Source organism: Quercus robur, chromosome 2 (assembly GCF_932294415.1).
Source record: "Quercus robur chromosome 2, dhQueRobu3.1, whole genome shotgun sequence".
NCBI lineage: Eukaryota > Viridiplantae > Streptophyta > Magnoliopsida > Fagales > Fagaceae > Quercus > Quercus robur.
Window position 1 is genome coordinate 78,168,293 of NC_065535.1, and position 21,199 is coordinate 78,189,491.

The following is a 21,199-nucleotide window of genomic DNA, read 5'->3' on the forward strand; positions in this document are numbered from 1 at the left end:
AAAAAGGTGATAAGATTGTAACACAAAGAAACTCCACAACCTTCACACAAAAGCTATAACTTATGTTCACCTTATTAAAATAAGTTATATTAAGTGCACACTTTTCTTATGTACTATTTCATACTAATTATAATTTTGCGGCTTCTGTCATACACTTAATAAATTATAACAAAACTCATTGTCTTTTTAAAATCTATCACCTAACTTCTCTAAATATAAGTGATTCTTAAGTACCTTTGAAGTATAATGAATGATTCTTTCTTTCTAATATTTATAATTGAGTCTACTTATTAAATTCATAACAAGATTCATTATAAATATAAGAAGAAGGAATACAATTTTTCTATGCTCTGAGGTTATCTAAAAATTTTCCTCTAAACTAGAAATGGAATTTAACATAAGATTAGCTGAGACTAATATCTGTCGGTGAATCTGGATCTAATAGGAATCGAAAATGAGATGGTATGGTGTCGTTTTATACATGCACTAGTAAAATAGATTTAGACGATAAAAAAAGAAAAAAAGCAGAGAGGATACACAGAGTACAGAACACGGTTCATTTTTGTCAAACCGGCGCAGCATTGGGCCATGTGCCGTGGTCAGAGGCTTAGCAGTTAGCACAATCTCACATGCAAAAGGGGACAATAAAAATTTGTGCTATTTTATTTTTTATGGGCCAGCTTTCCTTTTAGGAATATATTAATTTTTTATTTAATGCTCTTCAATAAAAGCTATACCTTTCCTCTAATAAATCCTGAACTTGTCTGTCATTGTGGGACCCTTATCCACAACCACTTAAACTAACTTTACCGTCCCTACTTGAATGCACCAACACCATCTCATTTATGAATTTAAAATTTTCTTCATAGGAAACTCCCAAAAACCCTCTTCTTCCTTTTTGGGACTAATACATTGCTTTGATTGTTTTTGTTCAATGGTAGCTACCCACTGTTCCAAAATTTACTTAGAATTTTTTTTCTTAGGGCTTGGTTAAATTTGGTGCTCATCATCATTAGATCAAGACAAAATTTGGTTAAATTAGTGCTAAAAAATCAAAATTATTAGATTAAAACACTAATCGATTTTTAACATAGTCGTGAATTGAATCTAAGTCTCTTATTTAACTATTAGACATATTACTAATTAAGTTAACAAAAACCCACTTTAAGGCTGTTGTTAATAGGTTATTTTATTAAAGTTTTAATATTATTTTAATTGAAAATATAAAAAGTTACTATCAAATAAATGAGTTGTTTTTTATTATATTTAAAAAAAATTAAAGTATTTTCTAAACTAATACTAGGACATTTCTGATTTTGTCATAGGAAGGAAACTCCCTAAAACTCTCTTGCATTCTTGTTTCTACTTGGGGCTAATGGGTTGCTTTGATTGCATTTGCTTAAAGTTAGAGTGAAGGAGCAAAGAATTATAGCTACCCATTGTTCAAAAATTTACTTCTTGCATTTCATCACTCTCATCAACTTCATCTAAGATCATTGAGTACTTACTTTATTGTTCTTTTTCTTCCATTTATTACTGACCAGTCAAAATCTGTTTCGCTATGACATAAGCATGTGTGGTCTTTTTTTTTTTTTTTTTTTTTGGTGTTTTCACAAATAAACGGTCTGTATGTGTTTTTAAACAATAATTAAAAGAGATGTGTTATATCAACAATATTTTTATAATAAATTACAGGTGGTTAGTTGTTATTGGTTCAAATTTGAAATGAACACTAAAATTACTTTTTTGCCCCAACAATAACAACAAATAATAACCTGTCACTTAAGATTTGTTGTAAAAATGTTGTGAAAATATTGTGGATATATCATTTCTCTTTTTGAAAATATGTGTAAGTGAAGAAATGTGTAAAAATACATGTAATGTTATTTCACATAAATGAGAACTTTTCTGTTTTCAACTCAATGATGTGCTTTTATCTCAGAAAAAAAAAAAAAAAAAAATCAATGATGTAAGTCTGTAACTGCTAAAAAGATTAAAAAAAAAAAAAAAAAAAAGCATGGCTTATTCTTTCCGCAATACTCTAATGAGAGCCCGGGCCCTTTTTAAACTTTGAAAAGATATTAACAAAAAAAAAAAAAAAAAGGTTAAGAAGCTATGAAATTTAGCTATGATGATAACTCTGTTTAGTAGTAAAGTAATAAAATCTGAAGATCATATGACGGTTTTGGAACGAAAAAGACAATCATTTCAATTCACCAACAATTTCTTGTGTGAGTTTGACTTAGCTTTTTATTTTTAACCTTTTGATTTATTTAATTATGTTTTTTTTTATAAACAAAGTAAAATTTTTTAAAATTTATTTCCTGCTTTAAACAAATAAAGTTTAAAAAATATATCCCAATGCACAATGCAACAAGATGAATCTTACTTTGTAAAGTATCTATATTGACTTAGGGGTATTTGATAGAGGAATTTGAGTAATGTTGTTTGGGTATTTTTGATATACGTGTAGGTGAAAAAATATGAAAAAAATGTATAAATATGTTTAAAATACTAAAAAAATTGCTTAAAATGTCTTACCAAACGCCCTTAATCAATTGATTTTATTAAGATTCTTTGGCAATGTATATATATATATATATATATATATTTCTTCTTTTGGAAAAATGTGCATGTTTGATATATTTTTTTTAAATAATTAAATTTATGTTTTCAATTTGGCTTTTTGCATAAATAAGAGACTATTTGGTATTGTATTTTCAGTGGATAGAAGATTCCACTTCAGTAAAAGGAAGGGAAAAAAAATGACAGAAGCCACAAGTTTTCACATTAGCATGGGTAGTCCAAGATCCACAAAGGCGCAAACCACAATATGTTGAAGCTTTTTCCAATATGAATGGGGTTCAAAGAGGTAAACCACATTGTTTATGCACAGAAATTTTAACAGTATTATGAGCTTTAGATAAAGATTGAAAAACACCATCTGATGAAAGACACCTGGCTGCTTGAATTAAATTTTAATTGGTCAAAAACTGCTTGATAATTGTGCATGCAAAGATGTCATTTCATATGAAATGAGACCACATTGTAGTCCATGTAAATAAGCACACCTAATAATTTCATACCCCACCGCCCTCCTCACTTAACTTTAACTCACACATCTGCTTTTATTTATACCCTCACACTACCATTGTACTCATAATATCAAACCCCTCGCCTCTAAGTTTCCTCTTGCTCTTCTTCCTATTGTCCCTTTGCCTTCTGAGGTTTTGACAAGCTAAGAGGGGTTTGGTTTGTAACAATGGCCATTGCTAAGTTTGTTGCTGCCTTGCTCTTGGCCCTCATTGCCCTCTCCATGCTTCAAACCACGGTGAGTCTTTCTTGCTTCACTCTAATTTTTGAAATGAACTTTGGGTAAGAAAAAAAGAAACAATTTTTTAAAAAACTTTGTTGACATTTTCATTTATTTTTTGTTTATAACTTTAAAGGTTATGGCTTCTCATGGGCATGGTGGTCATCACTATGACAACACTGTAAGCTCTCTCTCTCTCTCTCTCTCTCAAATTAAGTCATTGTGTGCTTGTGTGTGTGTGTGTGTGTGTGTGTGTGTGTGGGGTTTTGCTTTAGATTTTGCTTTTTTGTTATGTTTTGGGGTAAGAATGGAACATTCACATTTTGGTCTAAATTTGTACTTGATTTCAGAACAAGTTTGGACCTGGGAGTCTCAAGAGCTACCGTAAGTACAGATTCTTTCACTCTCTTTTTTATTTTATTATTATTTCTTTTTTCACCAAAAAATCTAGAGATACTGAAAAACCAATCCTTTCAGAAGAAATGAAAATTTACCATAGGGAAATATATATATATATATATATATATATATTTTTTTTTGAGAAAGGGGAAAGATTTTTTCACATAAGTAATTACTATTAATTTTACAATAGTGTCACATTTACCATAATTAATGTTTTTTTATTTTTTATTTCACGACCATGTAGTCGAGATATTTTTACAATGACCAATCTATCCCTCACTCAAACAGTCAAACATTTCTGACTGTGGTCAAAAACTCTTTTTCACACTTTCTCACTTTTCGATCTTTGGGGTCTACACTTTGACTACTGTGGTGAATAAGGAAATGATTATGTTTTTCTTGTGTGGAATTTTTTGAAAATGACTAGAATGCCCATCACAATGCACGAGGAGGTGCAGCAAGACCCAATACCATAAGCCCTGCATGTTCTTCTGTCAGAAATGTTGCAAAAAGTGCCTGTGTGTGCCCCCAGGGTATTATGGGAACAAAGCTGTGTGCCCTTGCTACAACAACTGGAAGACCAAGGAAGGAGGCCCCAAGTGCCCTTGAATCAACTCTCAATTTTCCATCCTTGTCCTTCCTATCCTATATATGTTTTTTTTTTTAATCCTATCACCTAGCAGACTACTGCTGCATTTTACTACTAACTTTTATATGTATTCACTCTTAAGATGAATCTCTATTTTGTTGGGTTGAGGGCTTAAAATGCTGTATCAATCAGTCACTCCTTAGGGGTTTTACCTAGATGAGAGTGGCTAATCTATATGTTATCTGTCAAAAAAGTGAAATCTCTGGTTTCACTAATTGATTAGTAATATTTTTGCTCTACTTTTTGCTTGTGGATGATGGGAATGTCATTTTTTCTTTTGAATTGGAATTTTTTAATGGATCTAAAGTAGGAGGAAGTATACCGTGTTACATGTATATGTATCATTTTCCCTCACAGCTCATTGTGAGGGAGAGGATACATATACCTGTAACAGGTATATTTTTCCCTAAAATAAAGAGAGCAAGTTACCAAGCACTAAAAATAATTGTTAATTCTGGACACCAATCAAAGCCATACAGGACTCAGGAACTCAGGATTGAACCCAAGATTGGAATGAAGTAATTGGATGAGGGATTTTGGGTTGAAGCATGTAAAATTTGAATACATTTTAGATAGAGAAAAGTAAAATGCTCTAGTGGACTAGTACAACCCCACATGTGCCCATAATGAGAGGGGTGGTTGCCCACAATCTATAGTATGCCAAAGGAAACATGGTGTCATTATAAATGCCACTGATGGAGGTTGTATGTTGTAAACTCTAGGTACTCAATATAGGTGAACTTTTTGCTGCCACGGAAGGAGACACCATATCAAACTTTAGCTTTGTGAATTGAGATCCACATTAGAGGGTGGTTGCCCACATGTTCATACAACCTCAACTGAAAGTCTGAAATCAATACGAGAGGAGTGAAAGGAAAAGGGTCAAATACATAAATTATCCCTAAAACTTGGGCTAATTAATGGAAGGTAAAAATATTCAGTTCTCTTTCTAAACACAAATGCACATAACATCGTTTGAACATTTTCAAACTGTATGAAGTGTCATTTGTACTGGGGGGATCAAATTTGATATTTTTGAAAAATGCTAGTAGAACTGTAGAACCTTTTATTAACCCATATATGAGGGTGGTTTTTGTATTTCAAGCAACAGAAATGCTACTGAGCTTGTTAGTGGAATTCTGTCATACTAGTTTCAAAATATAATGAAATTTGGTAAAAACATAAATAATAAGTTAATAAGTATTTTTTAATTTAAAAAAACCAAATCTCACGCTCTTAAATTCATAGGCAAATCTTGGGTTTCAAATCAACTGTGATACTGCTTCTCTAAAGTCAGTCTATAATTAGGAATTTTTTTTTTTTAAATTTTTTTTATCGTTTTTAAACAAAATAAATAAATGAAATAGTTCTCATTAGAGTTTCTTGGTTTTTATGGATTTGCTACTTTGTTGTTTTGTTACATAAACTTTTGGTTAATTTGTGGAAGACCTTTTTAAAAAAAAAAAAAAAAATTAATTAATTAATTTATTTCTAGGCATTTTGGTTAATTTGTAGTTTTTCTTGATGTTGAATTTTTGGCGTTTATATTGTTTACTTTGTAGGATTGGATTGGGCATCGTTTTGTACGTTATATCCAAGTATGAGTGGGCTTCGGTATGGTTGTATAAAGGAAGGTCAATGATAGCCTTGCCTACCTAGGCCCAACCAAGCCCAACCCATGTTTATTCCTTGCCTCTTCTGTCGAAAGGGAATGAATGGGCCACTCGAACAGAATTACAATTGTCTTAGCTTTTGAGATACGAAGCACATCAACTACATAGAGCCCGTGGGTGCCTCAGCTTGATACAACAATATTTCTACGCATATGTGATTTTATGGATGGTAATTTTGCTCTACCTCACTCTAATCTGTCTCGTCCAGATTGTAGTATCTTTAACACGACTCTTTCACTTTTGATACTTGGACATCGTGGCTCAACATGAAGGATCACATTGTGAGAATGCCAAATCAATCAATTCATTGCAAAAGATAATTAACATAATTAAATACATTTAAAAGAAGTTCATAAATGAGATTTAAAAAGCTCACAAAAGCCATCCAAGCGGTCCAAGCTGTATTCTTCTAGGATGTTATATGTCTTATGCTGTGATAGCAGAAGAGCTGATACTAGTTTCTTATGCAAAAAGTTCCCTTAAAACATTCCTTCAAAAGATGGATTATAGTTTAGGGGTCCACTAGCTTCGCAATGAGTTCACAATATACATAGCATAGTAAAGTCAAAACATAATTAGAATTCAAATTAGCTAAATTCTTATATAATTTTATGTCTAGTGTTTATTTATTTATTTATTTTTAAAAAATTGGTGCCATGTGACCCATTCATATACATTGCATGAAATACTAGATGACCACTTTAGGTAAGACTACCTTATTTAGTGGCGAAGGGAGGGGGACAAGGCCCTAACTTTTCAAAAAGTTATTTATTGAGCCATTGTCCAAATCTTTTGGGCTGTGGATCAATCTGAGCCCCTACAATTAATGTTTATGAAAATGACATATGTTATTTAATTTATTTGAAAATTTTAATTTGCATATACTTTATCTTTAAAACTATTTTTATTCTTATTCTCTAATCTGTAAGCTTTAATTTATTTAACCCAAAAAAAAAAAAAACTTTGATTTATAATACTTACCAAATATTATTTGTGCTTAATATAGTTTAAAAGATAATTACACGATTATATCAAAGAAAATTTTGTTATATAAAACTGCTTTGATAAAATTGTCTTATGTACAAAAACAACATATATAACAAGTTATGCCAAAGACATGTTTTAATTATAAATCATACATATACATGTATTTTGTGGATTAAAAAATTGTTGATATATTTAGCTTCCCCGGCCCCATGAAGAAAAATTTATGACTTTGTTACTAACCTCATTATCACTACAATTAAATGTTTCCAAATTTCATAATTATAATATACAAAGTCCAATAGTACTAGGAAAATGATTAAAAAAAATCCTAATCAAAAGAGAGTATGGGACATAAAAGCATTTGAATCAATTAATGCAAAATAGAAAAATGCATTAATTTTATATATTCAACCTCCAAAATCACCCACATCAATTAAGTTATAAATGTGTAAATTTGCACAATTACTATTCACTTTGCATATAGTCTTTTATTCTTTCTTTAGGTATCTCGAGGCTACGGATGGTGGTTATTGTTTGTGAAAAAAGAGAATTAATCAAAAAATCAAGAAAAATTAATATTTTAATGTAATGTAACGTAAAATAGATAATCTGATGTATAGTGTTTTGAAAAGTGAGTATATAAAATAAATAAAGTAAGTTGTTATGCTAAAATAAACTGAGTGTTTTGCATAAGCTGATGTGAATGCTCTAATAGGCCCAAACCCAAAAAAAAAAAAAAAAAAAACCTAATCGTTTCAGGAAATCATTAAGCTTAAATGTACAGACTAAATAAACACTAACAAAATCTCCAACAATGATCCAATCCTCGTGCAAAAAAGGAAATTAAAAAAAAAAAACATTATAATCATGTATGAGTAATTTATATAGATACCATGGAAATGTTTTATTATATAATAATAAACTAGTTGAGGAACTAAACAAAGTCACTCAACAACATGACTTTGTTTAATTTGTGTTCATTATAACGAAATTGGACAAAAGACCTGGATTGAATAACTTCATTTTCCTTTTAGTTTCTATGAATTAGTATGGTGCAATAACAGGCTGGATAAGTTCATCGCAGCAATGCAATAACTTTAAGCTTAAGGAGATATCAGGTTTGTGAAAATATCTCTCTCTACAAAATTAACTCTATGGTCTTCAAATGAGACTAATATTGCAAGAAATATAACCGGTGCCATTTGCACTCTAGTAATATGCATTGTGTATGATTGTTAACAGTGCTTTCTTAAGTTTCAAACTAACAAAATTAATAGTGTTTTTAAATTACCTTCAAGCTTGATGCAGTGGTGGCTCTATGAATTTTGTTCAGGGGGGTCATTAAAAAACTTGAACCAAACAAAATTTAATAAAAAAAAAGATTTTGAATATATTGAGTTATAAAAAAAAAAAAAAAAAAAAAAAGGCAAATATATAAAGTTTTACAATTTTCTTCTGAGTTTTCATATTTTAAAATCATTACAATATAGTTTATTATCAATTGTCATTATTTATTGTTAATGTTGGTAGGTGTGGCCATTTTATTTTATTAAATTTGTATAACATTTTTAATTTTTTTGAAGTTGTCATTATCTATTTGTCATTATTTTTATAAAAAATATTTCAAATTAAATAACAAAACTCAACCCATTGTCACCGTATTAAATTGGCTCACACAACCACATTCATCTACACATAAATAATACATTAAGCATCTACATAACTAATAAAATACTTAAACAATTACTAATTTTAACATTTTGGTTTTTGAATCACTAACGTTATAATAAAAAGTTATTATAACATGATAATAATATACACACATGTAACAAACTCTCCGTATTTTTTAATTGTTAAATTATATAAAGTTACATTATATTTGTAGTACACAACACACATTCACATACATCACAATTCACACAAATAACATAATAAAAAATAAAAAATAACACACACAACTAATATTAGACACACACTCACACATATAATATAAATTTATAATAAAAAGAGACACTTATAACTTACAAACATTCTCTTTTTACTCTTAGAAAGACATGTGATCTATATTGTTGTTTGATTTTGGGTTAGGCTAATATGTTGCACACCCTAACCATATGTGGTCAAGGTATACAAGATTTAAGTCGGAATGTATAAACAAATCTTCAGGCGTAAATTATAGTAATAAAATATATATTAAAAAAAAAAAAAAATCAAGTCAGCATGAAGTAACGCCGCCCATGGCTTGATGACTTAAACCGGATGTGAGGACAAAATTGTGGGAAATGTGTGACCCATATTGCTGGTCAGTAAAAGTTCCCCGATAGATACGTGTGCGGCTCACAAGCAAAACCGACCCACACGCATGTAAAAAAACGTCACGTGAGAATTGAGAGCCATGAGAGTTTGGTTTTGATTTTGGGTCGTTCAAATCAAAACACTCGGAAATGTCTTCGATTCAAAACCAGAGGCGGCCCAAATCCCAAAAAAAAAAAAAAAAAACCAGGGGCAGCTGCACATACATTGCAGGGGATTCAAATGAACCCCTGACTTGAAAAAAAAAAAATATTTATATATATATACATATATATTAATATTGCTTTATTAATTTAATTTACTCTTAAAAATATATTATTTTTTATTTTATGAAAAATCACCCTCAAATATAATTTTGATTAAAAATATTAAACTCTTCTTTTTTTGGCTGGGTGTGTGTATATATATAACTTATCAAATAAAAAGGTGTGTGTATATATATGTGTGTTGTCTTAATAAATATATTAGTGCCGAAACTTAGCCCCCAACAAAAATTCCTTGGTCCGCTCCTGTATGAGACTAATATTGCAAGAAATATAACCGGAGCCATTTACACTCTAGTAATATGCATTGTGTATGATTGTTAACAGTGCTTTCTTAAGTTTCAAACTGACAAAATTATAGTGTTTTTAAATTACCTTCAAGCTTGATGACTTAAACCGGATGTGAGGACAAAACTGTGGGAAATGTGTGACCCATATTGCTTGTCCATATATAGATGTCTCCTCCCAAATTTTGGGTCTGAATAATTAATTTATTATGTACTAGAAACAGTTACTGTCTCATCATTCGCAAATTAATTAGTGTATCTTAATGAGAAGCTGAACCTATAAAAATTGTAGCATGCTAGACTACGACAATAGGCTATCTCATCATTTGCAAATGAATTAGTTCAACTTGTTCAGTCCATACCTCAATTGACATTATCAAATCTATTAGTCATATTCAGCTAGGTTAGAATACCGTCAAACTTAGAGTGACCAAAAGACAAAATATACTTTCTAAAAAAACAAAAACAAACAAAAGAAGAAGAAGAAATTATATTCTAATCAAATAGGATATGCATTTGTTTCCATGCTAACACGCCATCGCTACTTACTCCATTAATTTGATCAATTCGGGGCCAGCTATATTTGTCTTACTAAGTAAAATAATTACTTATTTGAATAATTTGGACGGTATAAGGGACAAAAACATACTATATATTTCTTTCTTTTGGATAGATATGATATAGTCAAACTTGCATATTTGGAGATTGGAGCATGGTTCTTGCATCCTGATATGAGCATTTAAGGGAAGAAAATATTTGATATAATATTTCTTTGAAACAAGAAGAGTTAAGAAATGGAGAAGAAGGATTGGAGGAAGTGCATGTGATGGTCAGATAAGGAGATATATAAGTTAAAGTCTAACTACAGCAATAGGCTATCTCATCATTTGCAAATTAATTAGTTCACCTTGTTCGGTCCATATCTCAGTTGACATTATCAAATCTATTAGTCATATTCAGCTAGGTTGGAATACTGTCAAACTTAGAGTGACCAAAAGACAAAATATTCTTTCTAAAAAAAATATTCTAATCAAATAGGATATGCAATTGTTTCCATGCTAACACGCCAACACTACTTACTCTATTTGATTAATTGGGGGCCGACTATATTTGTCTTACTAAGTAAAATAATTACTTATTTGAATAATTTGGACGGTTTGTTTCGAAAAAAAAAATAATTTGGACGGTATAAGGAACAAAAACATACTATATATTTAGCAAAATTAATTGCGAATGTTGTATTACGTATAGATAGATGAGTTAGAGAATGCTCAATGTTTTTATATAGATAAGATAGAGTCAAACTTGCATATTTGGAGATTGGAGCATGGTTCTTACATCCTGATATGAGCATTTAAGGGAAGAAAATATTTGGTATAATATTTCTTTGTGTGGATAGAAGATTAACAAAATTAATTGCTAATGTTGTATTACGTATAGATAGATGAGTTAGAGAATGCTCATTGTTTTTATTTTTTTGTGTGGATAATTTAATATTTATGAGAGGTGGCATTTAAACTTTGGACATTTTCTTTAAAAACACCAGAATGAGGCAATTGAGGTCAGGGCCGGCTCAAAGCCTAGGCCTAAGGCCCCACCAAAAAAAAATTTCCTTAGGAAAAAAAGGCCCCACTTTTCATAGTTAAAGGTCCAAATTTTTATAAAATCATATATATTTTCTAAAGATTGTAGATTTTTTATATTAGTGATGTACAAATTTTACTATTGGCTTACAAATTGTCGTGTTATTAATCACAAAAAACGTGATATAAACATTCATTAGTTAAATTGATGAAGTTTATCAATGAGAGACAATATCACATTATATTTTGAACATTTTATAGTACTTTTAATTAGCACATTTTTCTTTTTCATTTCTATTAAGACTCTCAAAATACGAGACCAATAAAACCTTAACTCAATTGAAACCCTAAAATATTTCAAAAAAATGTTGCAAATGTGTTAAATCATCAATTATAGATTAATCTCCCCTAATAGTTTGAGACTTTGATTTTTGTAAATTAATATCCTACAAAACCATACACCAAAGTATATCTATCTCTCTCTCTCTTAAAATCAAAATATAAAATTAAAAATTAGATTACAACTTTATTTAATTATGTATCATCTTATATCCAAAATATAGTATCTTTTTCAATCGCAATATATTTTTATTTCTTTTTATTAATATTTATAATTCAACTATGATATTCAATTCTCTATATGAAATTAACATTAGTCTAGTTGGTACTATTTATGTATTTAATGTATCAAATTAACCTTAATTTGATTAGTATTAAATAATTTTGTTTAATTAATATTTACATATTAAAGGCTCCGTATAAATTTTTCACCTTAGGCCCCAAATTACGTTGGGCTGCCCCTGATTGAGGTACAAGGCTCATGGCAGCTTATGCTTAGTGTTGTTCCATAAAGATAACTAATAACTATTCCAACCACAAGTAGTCATATCATCATTAAATATGAAAAGACTAATCTTAGAAGCTAGTTCATGATACTACATTTCTTTGGTAGGAAATGCTAAGCAGGGAAGTTTGTACTAGGAATTTTAAAGCCGGAAGCTCATGAAAAAAATTCTCCATGATTTGCACAACCATTTCATCACACAGTCTGGAGAGTGTTCTTGTTCACAAACTCCCCATCATTGCTTCTGATTCGACATAATTTGAATGAAAGTGACTATTGTGAAATTGCATAGACTGGCTTACCGGACTCCCGGATTAGATTGTAAGTGTAAGCCCCCAGTAGTGTTCGAATCACTGGTCCAATCACATACACCCAAATCCCCTTATAGGTTGCGCTAGCAAGTGCTGGACCTATTGTCCTTGCTGGGTTCATAGATCCACCTGATACTGGTCTGGATATATATGACTAGACAACTAGTTAATTCAATCTGTCAATGGCATGCATTTCAAACATATTCCCCATATTTCCATTTTTTGTATTAGAATATAGCGGTTTAAAACTACTCATATATGTTTTTTTTTTTTTTTTTTTTGAAAATATACTGTGTGGAATGAAAAACTTTTATTACAAAAGAAAAAAAAGGGGAACGACGCCGTTCCCCTTTTTCGTTTTTCAGATTTAGTTGAGTAGCAGAAGTTTGAGCCTCCATATCATTTATCACCAAGCCAATTCAATATGCTTGAAATCAGTGTAACTTTAGGCCGCCACCCTTTATTTTCTGCCCGTACAACCAAAGCTTCCTTCATACATTCAAAAGCCTTCTCCATATTCTGCTTATCCACATAGCTTGTTGCAAGAACTGCCCAACTATTTGGGGTTGGAGTCCTCCCTTTATTGACTTTATCTCGTAGTATAGTTTCAGTTTTTTCACTTAATCCCTTCTGACAATACCCAATAAGGAGAATGTTGGCACGTGAAAATCATATCAGTCCCCTTTCGATCTCTCACTCTTTCTTTCCCCCTTAATTGTTAATTTTCTCAAAAATCGGTGAGGGGTGGGGTTGGCTTTTGTGTTTTGTTTTCAGCTATTAGGGGAATGTCGTTGTTCCCTTTAATTCCTTTTTTTTTTTTTTTTTTTTAAGAGGATTGAAATGACAAAAATAAAATTTAGGAGACTAAAATGACAAAAATTGAAATTTAGAAGGTCAGTTTTGGATTTTAGCCAAAAATTATTGATATATGTAGCTTCCTCGGTTCCATTATGACTCTGTCACTAACCTCATCATTATCACTACAATTAAATGTTCCAAAATTACTTATCAAAAAAAAAAAAAAAAAAAAATCCAAATTCAATCTAGTATTTATAATATACAAAGTTGATTGGTAGTAGGAAAATGATTAAAAAAAATCCTAATCAAAAGAGAGTATGGGACATAAGAGCATTTGAATCAATTAATGCAAAATAGAAAAATGCATTAACACTACAAAAAAAAGGGGTTATCCTAGTGTTTGCAAAAGTGTTGGAATAGCCCCAAAAAGCTCCAGAATAGGCCAAAAATGCCTATCACGGCATTTTTTTTTTCTTGGCGCTTTAAACCGCCACATAGTGACAGTCAATATAGGTCACCGGACCTCTTCTAGCTGATGTGCATGAAATATATACAATAAAATATTCTCATATTTGCATTTTTAACCTTATTTTTATGCTATTTTGTGACTGATTATAAATTGTCTTTATTTTATAGGTATTTTGTGACTGATTATAAATTGTCTTTATTTTATAGGTAATAAATGATTTACATGCTAATGAGAATTGGTGAAAGAATAAAATGAAGAAAAAGAGGTCCAGGCCTATAGATTCAAAAACCAACATGAAAAGAGGGATCTGGAGACACGCGAAGTGCAAAGAAAAAAAAAAAAAAAAAAATTAAAGAGTAGCAAGAGGTAAGAGACAATCTGACGTGGAGATAAAGATCTGCATATGGACTTCAGTTCTAATTGCTTGTCTACTTGGGCTTGAGTCCTAATTGCATATGGGCCAGGGTTTTAAACTTACAGGCTTTAGGTCGGCGTGTCTTTGTGTTATATAAATACAAGCATACAGAAAAGTGAGGAGTGTGCCAGGGCTGAAGGTTGAATGTATAGAGAAATGTGGCTACCTCTTCCATGATAATTAGTTTTAATTATTTTTTTAGTTTAATATTTAGTATTTTATTTGAGGATGAAACTTTGTTAAGGATTATCAGTAATATTTATTTGATTTGATTTTTCCTACAATAGTTGTTATTTAATGATTTAAATTTTTTTTGCTTCATATCAATTGACTAAGATGAGATTCTAGATATGAGTTCAATCATATTTTTCTCATGATTTAGGATTTGTCTTAATTAATTAAATGCTTGGTTTATTATTTCTTGATTTTAAAATTGAATATTTCTTGTGATTTGTTTGGCTACGGGTACAATTGATGATTTGATTTTATACCTAGGAAGCGAAGAAGAGCATGCTTTAGATATTTAAATAGAAGTTTTAATGATAATATTTTCCATGATAGCAAGATTGATTTCTAGATTATCATGCAGTGGTTGGAAAAAATTAATGATCATAAATATATGCTAATATGATTTATAAGGCGGATTCCAAAACCTTAATTCCTTTCTCTAGATTGTTTGCATCTCTTTACTGCTTTATATTACATCTTTACTTAGTTTAATTATTTGTTTAGTTTATTTAATTACAAATAGCCAATTTTTATTAAACTAGATTAGGATTAATTTGGTTAAGGTTTAATTAATTTTCCTATGTTTATTCAAGTCTGCTCTATGTGTTCGACCTCGTTCTTGTCAAACTATACTTCGGTATGGTTCGTACACTTGCGAGTACTTTAAAATTTCACAACACCAACCTATTCTGGCGCTTTTACTTGTGTCGGGACAATCTTGACCAACAGCTTTGAAGACCTGCACTGGTGGATTTTAGGGCCTATATCGGCGTTTTTTAATTTAAAAAAAACGCCGGTATAGGTCTATGTATATTTCTATACTTTATAAAATGCCGGTATAGTTCTATACTTTATAGAACCCACAATTCATATTTTCCAATAACAAATACAATACCACTTTGAACCAACAAACCAAATATATTTAACTAGTTGCTAACCCGTGCGATGCACTGGATAGTTAAATAAAATAGAGTTAAAAATGACGGAAAATAAATAATTTAGTTCAAAATAAAGGTTCAACTAAAAAATTGGTAAAAAATACAATTAGTTTTTACTTTCTTTGAAATTGAACCTAAAAACAGAACCGTACATATGTGAGGACAATGAAAATGATATCAAATATTATCATGATGAATGAATTGAAAATTCACAACTGCATTAAATTTAAAGAACAAAGACATTTGTTTCACAGCATAATATTAAATGATTAAAGCCCTTAAAATGAGTGAAGACACAAACTTTTGTAGACCAAGAACTGAGAGTAATTTGGTAGAATTGTAAAGTAACACTTTCTTTCATATGCAAAAATATCATCCAAAGTATAAAGTGTCTAATGGAACCATAGAACATGAAAATATATGCTTACTAAGATAAAAATAGCTTAATTAAATTTATGACTAATTAACAACAGCATAGTGTAGAAATTGTTTACCAAAAAAAAAAAAAAAAAAAAGGAGTATCTAACGATCAAACATATGTATCTAACAATTCTAACCATAAAGCAACTACAACATGAGAATTTGGTTCAAAGTATTAAAACAATAGCTAAATTTACAAAATGCCCTTTATATATATATATATATATATATATATATATTTGTAGTGATGGTGTGTTGCCCCACCAATAGTGATAGAGCCTCACCTATTCAACATATGCTCACTGTCCACTAGAGGTCTTCCTAGAATTTCATATACATTTGTAACACTAACAAAGAGCCGTGTTCACCTATGTTAACCCACCAAATTGTCTTCAACTTCCAAAAAAGAAAAGTGTTATCTCTCTATAAACTACTGTTCTTTTGGGAAAAGATGAACAGATGAAAATCAATAAACTTACTATTATGTATTGAACGCTATTTTACAACTAAAATCTCATACTACTCTTAATATGATTCTTCTTTGTTTTTTTGTTCCTTGAATGCTTAGGTTCTCCAAGTGCCATCAGTAGTTGGAAGAATTGGAGCTTGAGCTTCATAGCTTTGGTGATATAAAAGCTTTTTCCAAATCAAACAAATGTTAGACATGTTGGTGAGAATCTATAATTCCATTTAGTTTTGGTGAGAATTTGTATCTTCCCAAGCAATATTGTAACAGTTGCACAATATGACTCTACATTGTATCCAAAAGGATTTCTCTTGGATTGCTTCATTCTTCTATCAGGAACTACAACTAAAGCTCCCCCATCATAACTTCCCTGCCTTGCAAAACTTCATAGAAAAGAGCAAAATTCTAGAATTTTCATTTCCTACTTTTGTAGCCCCTAATAAGACTAACTAATAGATAATTTGAAATTGCTATTAGACGTTGACCATGATACTTGATAATAAAACGAAGGCTGGGAAGAAAGAGATTAACATATCTAATAATAGCAATCAACACTTACCAATTATAATTCACCACCACTTATATCACAGGACACACAAAACTAATATGAAATTCATGACAATTGAAGACAAGCCAAAGACAGCAGGTATAGAAACCACTACCATTAACAATAGTTTTGAACCTTCCACAATAACCATACACTGCCACTAACAAAGCGAAGGGAAATTATCAGAATCCTTTTGGTCTAGAAATTATTTTGGAAAAAAATCATGCTCTCAAAACCTTCAGGTACCTAGAATATTGAAAGTTCAAAAAGTGTAAAAACACCCTTGAACGTTTAGACCCCTAAATTATAAATTAACCAATTCAAGCTTTATGTCAAACAACTAGTGTGCGGAAAATGAACAAAAGCTATAATATAGAATTGGAAAAACTATCTAAGCCAAATTAAAATCACAACTCACAGCAGATAATAAAAGGCAAAGATAAAAAGGAAGGAAGATGCAAACACAAAGACAACATGTGATGTGTTATCGAAGAGGAAACCGAAGCCCTCGGCATAAAACCTCTCTGCCGCCCTCCAAGCGGTAAACAATCCACTAGAAAATGTAGTTGGGATACATGGACAGCAATAGACCCTCCAAGCCTAATTTACCTAGTGCACCTAAGCCCTCCAAGCTTCTTGCTCCAACGAGGTTGCGCCGAACCTTTTTCTTTTCTAGCTTCCCGGATTCCGCTACTAGACCATAGCATCAACCAATGTAGATTGGTTCCTTCCTAACTGCTTCCCAGAACACCAAATATCCCTCTCACAGTAATGAATATGGTGAGAACAAGGTTTTGGTAAAATACCTCTCAAGGGTTTGACAATGGAGAGGAAGAGAGTTGAGGAATTTGAAGAGACTCTAATGTATAGATTGTAGGTGAATCAATCTTGTTTTACTCTAGGGTTTCTCTCTCAAAATTCTCTCTGGAAGCTCTCTCTCTTTTGTGGGTATAAGGGGTATATATATACTAGGGTGAGAGAGGAATGTGAAACGTCAGGTTTTTCAAAACAAGGCTGGCTCGCAGCTTGGCCTCGCGACTTGACTGAGTCGCGAGATCCAATCGCGAGATAACCATATGGCCAGTTGTCCTGTTTTGTCTTGTAGTGCTCCAGCTAGCATGACCGTTCACCTTCTGGCATGCTTGGCACGTGTGTTGCATCTGGCGGCTTGCAGCCACGAGTCACCCGCGAGATCCAGCCGCGAGTCTTTGTTTTCTTGCACACTCTTGAGCATTCAACACTCTATCTCACTCACTACCCTTACAACAAACCCACCTAAATACAGAGTTACTAAATGCTGAAATACAAGCAAATTTGGCATGGAATAAAGCCAATAAGATGGTTGATTAAATTCAACCTTACAATCTCCCCCTTTGGCTATTTCGTGACAAAACCCTAAAACAGACTCTAGACTTAACATGTGAGTAGGGAACAGTTGAGCAAAACTCACTCACATCTAACTCTAGAAGCTGTGAAGCACTTGAATCATAAGAACATGAAACTCCTGAAACACAACAATACACCATGATCATTGTATGCAGAAAAGCATGAAATGCATATGAAACAGGCTTAAAGAGATCAAGCAAAGATGAAGAGAAGAACCAACTCATGGCTTGATCAAACAGGTAACCACTACAAGGTAGTTATCACAGTGCTCATTCACACTTGGAATGAACACTTGAACATATAGGTTAATAAGAACAAAGCAAGTTACTTGTATGCCCAACACTCAACCAATGCATAATGCACTAAGTATATGTATCTAGGAACAATCCTACAAGGGCACAAGAGTGACAGTACCTAAAAGAAAATGCAAGACATTTAGATAGAACTACTGATTTAAACAAGGCATAAAAGACTACATAAAGCATGGTACAAACCATAAAGCCTACAAAAAATCATAAAAACATAACCCTAAAAGCTTACAAAAGCAACATGGGTACAAAACACAATATATACTGAATAACATCAACAATATTTATAAAAAGAGTAAACAAAGTTTATAAGTTATGAGTTAGAAACAAAAATACACCAAAACCACAGTGTATCAAACCCATAGCAACAAATTATCAAAACATAACATAAACCTAAACTGAGTTTCAAGTGCTTTATGACTGCTCCCCCTCAACATAGTGCTCCCCCTCAAGGTCTGTTTCTCAAAATTTCTCCCCCTTTTTGACCGGAATGGCCAAAGGGTCACTACCCATGATGTGTGGTGAAGCTGTCAAGTCTTGTGGAGAGAATATCAAGCTGATCCTGCATGGCTGCCATCCTCTCAGACTGTACTGTCTGGACATCTCTGAGTCCATCAAGCCTTTCCAAGATGACCTGACATGCATCTTGAGGTGCAGTTGTTGAGGTAGAGGCCCTGTTCCTCTTTGCTCTGCTTCTGGGTGTGGATAACTGTCCTGTAGCCTCTGCTTCAGTATCCATTGGATCACCTTCTTCTTGTTCAGCCTTTTCTTCATCTACATCACCCGGAAGCCGTACTTGTATCCTTATGATGGTTTGCTTGTTGATTGCTAAGGGTGTTGGCATTAGGCTGAGGTCTTGAGGAATTGGGACACCTTTTGCTCTGAAAATCCGCATGAGAAGGCTAGGAAAAATCAGCTTAGCTCGGGAAGTTGTTCTGGTCTCATCCATTATTGTATCAAATATATGGGAACTGATGTCAATGAATGTTTTCTCCTTGAGTTCCATAAGAAAAATGGCTCTGGCATTGTTGATAGTAGTGAGCTTCTTCACAGGATACAAGTTGTTCATCATGATGATGGTGAGGCACCTCATGTCAACTGAAATGCTGTAGTATTGAGACATTTCCCTTCTCTTTGACCACCAATGTGGTTTTGGATAGTTTCTAAAGACAACAACCTGTCTTTGTAGTTGGTAAACTCATGCTCCTCTAAACCCTCAAGACCAAAGACCTCATCAATATCATGGGCATCTAGAGTGAATTCATGCCTTCTTACCCAACAATCTAACTCATCTTCCCTAATCTTCACATTAGAGTAGAATTCCCTTATCAGAGGCTCACACACACCTGGTAATCCACTTAACAACTTTTCCCAACCTCTGCCTTCAAAACAGGTGGGAATAAATGTGTCCTTTAAGTCCACTAGATCCACAAATCTCTCTTGAATTATGGTTCCCTTCATGAAAGAATCTTTGTATCTCTCAAAGTGTTGAACAAACCTAAATAGATTATTATCCATTTTCAATCGTTTGTCAGCCTTCTTTGCAAGAGTTTTCTTCTTCGGAGTTGAGGGAGCCATCTATAATCAAGTAGAAGAGGCCACAACACACAGATATCACAATAGATAGAATTATAAACACCAGGGAATATGTCATAAAAATGAGCAATTTGGTGAAGCAAATGCCACATAGTATAGACCTAATCAGAGAGAAATGAGGACAATATCATGCAATGACAATATTATGCTAACACACCAGCCCCACAAATAGTGCATACACCACATGACAAGACCTGGTACGGTGCTAAATGCAACTAATCATGAGTTACTTTAATCACATGGCAGATAGAGACAACAAACCAGATTCACCACAAATGAAAGATCAGAGATCACAAAAGACCCATACGAATTAGGTTCAAGCAAAATGGGTAACAGAAACCAACATGTCATAGAACATCAAATAAAGATTAGGCAGTCAGATAAACTTAAGATGACAAATAGAAGAACATATATGAAACCAACAACTGAACAAAAATATGCATGGGAACAATTTCTTACAAAATCTAAACAAGAGCAGACCCAAAAACACCGAAACAAACCCATAACAAAAATCAAACACACCAACACAAATATTCACGAAAATGAAGATCAAAGTAGGAGATATGAGGTGAGAGAATAAGAGCCCATACCTTGTTTTTCGAAGATTTGAAGGTGAACAAGTGCAACAATGGAGTTTGTGAATGGAGACACGGAGTGTTTGGGTAAGAACAGTTGAGAGAGTAAGTGAACAGTCACAAAAAGTTCGAGGGAAAACTAAAAAAGATTTAAAAACTGCCCCTATTTTTGCCAAACACGCGTTTTTCGCGACTTAAGTGAGTCGCCAACAAGTCGCCAGGTCAAGCCACATGACAAAACTCTCTGCCGCCCTCTAAGCGGTAAACAATCCACTAGAAAATGTAGTTGGGATACATGGACAGCAATAGACCCTCCAAGCCTAATTTACCCAGTGCACCTAAGCCCTCCAAGCTTCTTGCTCCAACGAGGTTGCGCCGAACCTTTTTCTTTTCTAGCTTCCCGGATTCCGCTACTAGACCATAGCATC

At 32.3% G+C, this 21,199-nt stretch overlaps 1 protein-coding gene across 1 annotated transcript; it reads left to right on the forward strand.

Annotated features, from left to right (window-relative positions):
• Positions 1–3,144: 3,144 nt before the first annotated feature.
• On the forward strand, positions 3,145–4,603 carry LOC126715157 (gibberellin-regulated protein 4-like). Its single transcript, XM_050415616.1, has 4 exons — positions 3,145–3,331; positions 3,450–3,494; positions 3,664–3,697; positions 4,143–4,603. Exons 1-4 carry the CDS (start codon positions 3,263–3,265, stop codon positions 4,322–4,324), a joined length of 330 nt encoding a protein of 109 aa, XP_050271573.1. The 5' UTR covers positions 3,145–3,262; the 3' UTR covers positions 4,325–4,603.
• Positions 4,604–21,199: the final 16,596 nt, after the last annotated feature.

Bases quoted from the DNA above. Each gene is read 5' to 3' on its own strand.
- LOC126715157 (XM_050415616.1), top strand. From the start codon at position 3,263: ATGGCCATTGCTAAGTTTGTTGCTGCCTTGCTCTTGGCCCTCATTGCC. The intron at 3,332-3,449 runs GTGAGTCTTTCT...ATAACTTTAAAG, and splicing joins TCTCCATGCTTCAAACCACG to GTTATGGCTTCTCATGGGCA. The intron at 3,698-4,142 runs GTAAGTACAGAT...GAAAATGACTAG, and splicing joins TGGGAGTCTCAAGAGCTACC to AATGCCCATCACAATGCACG.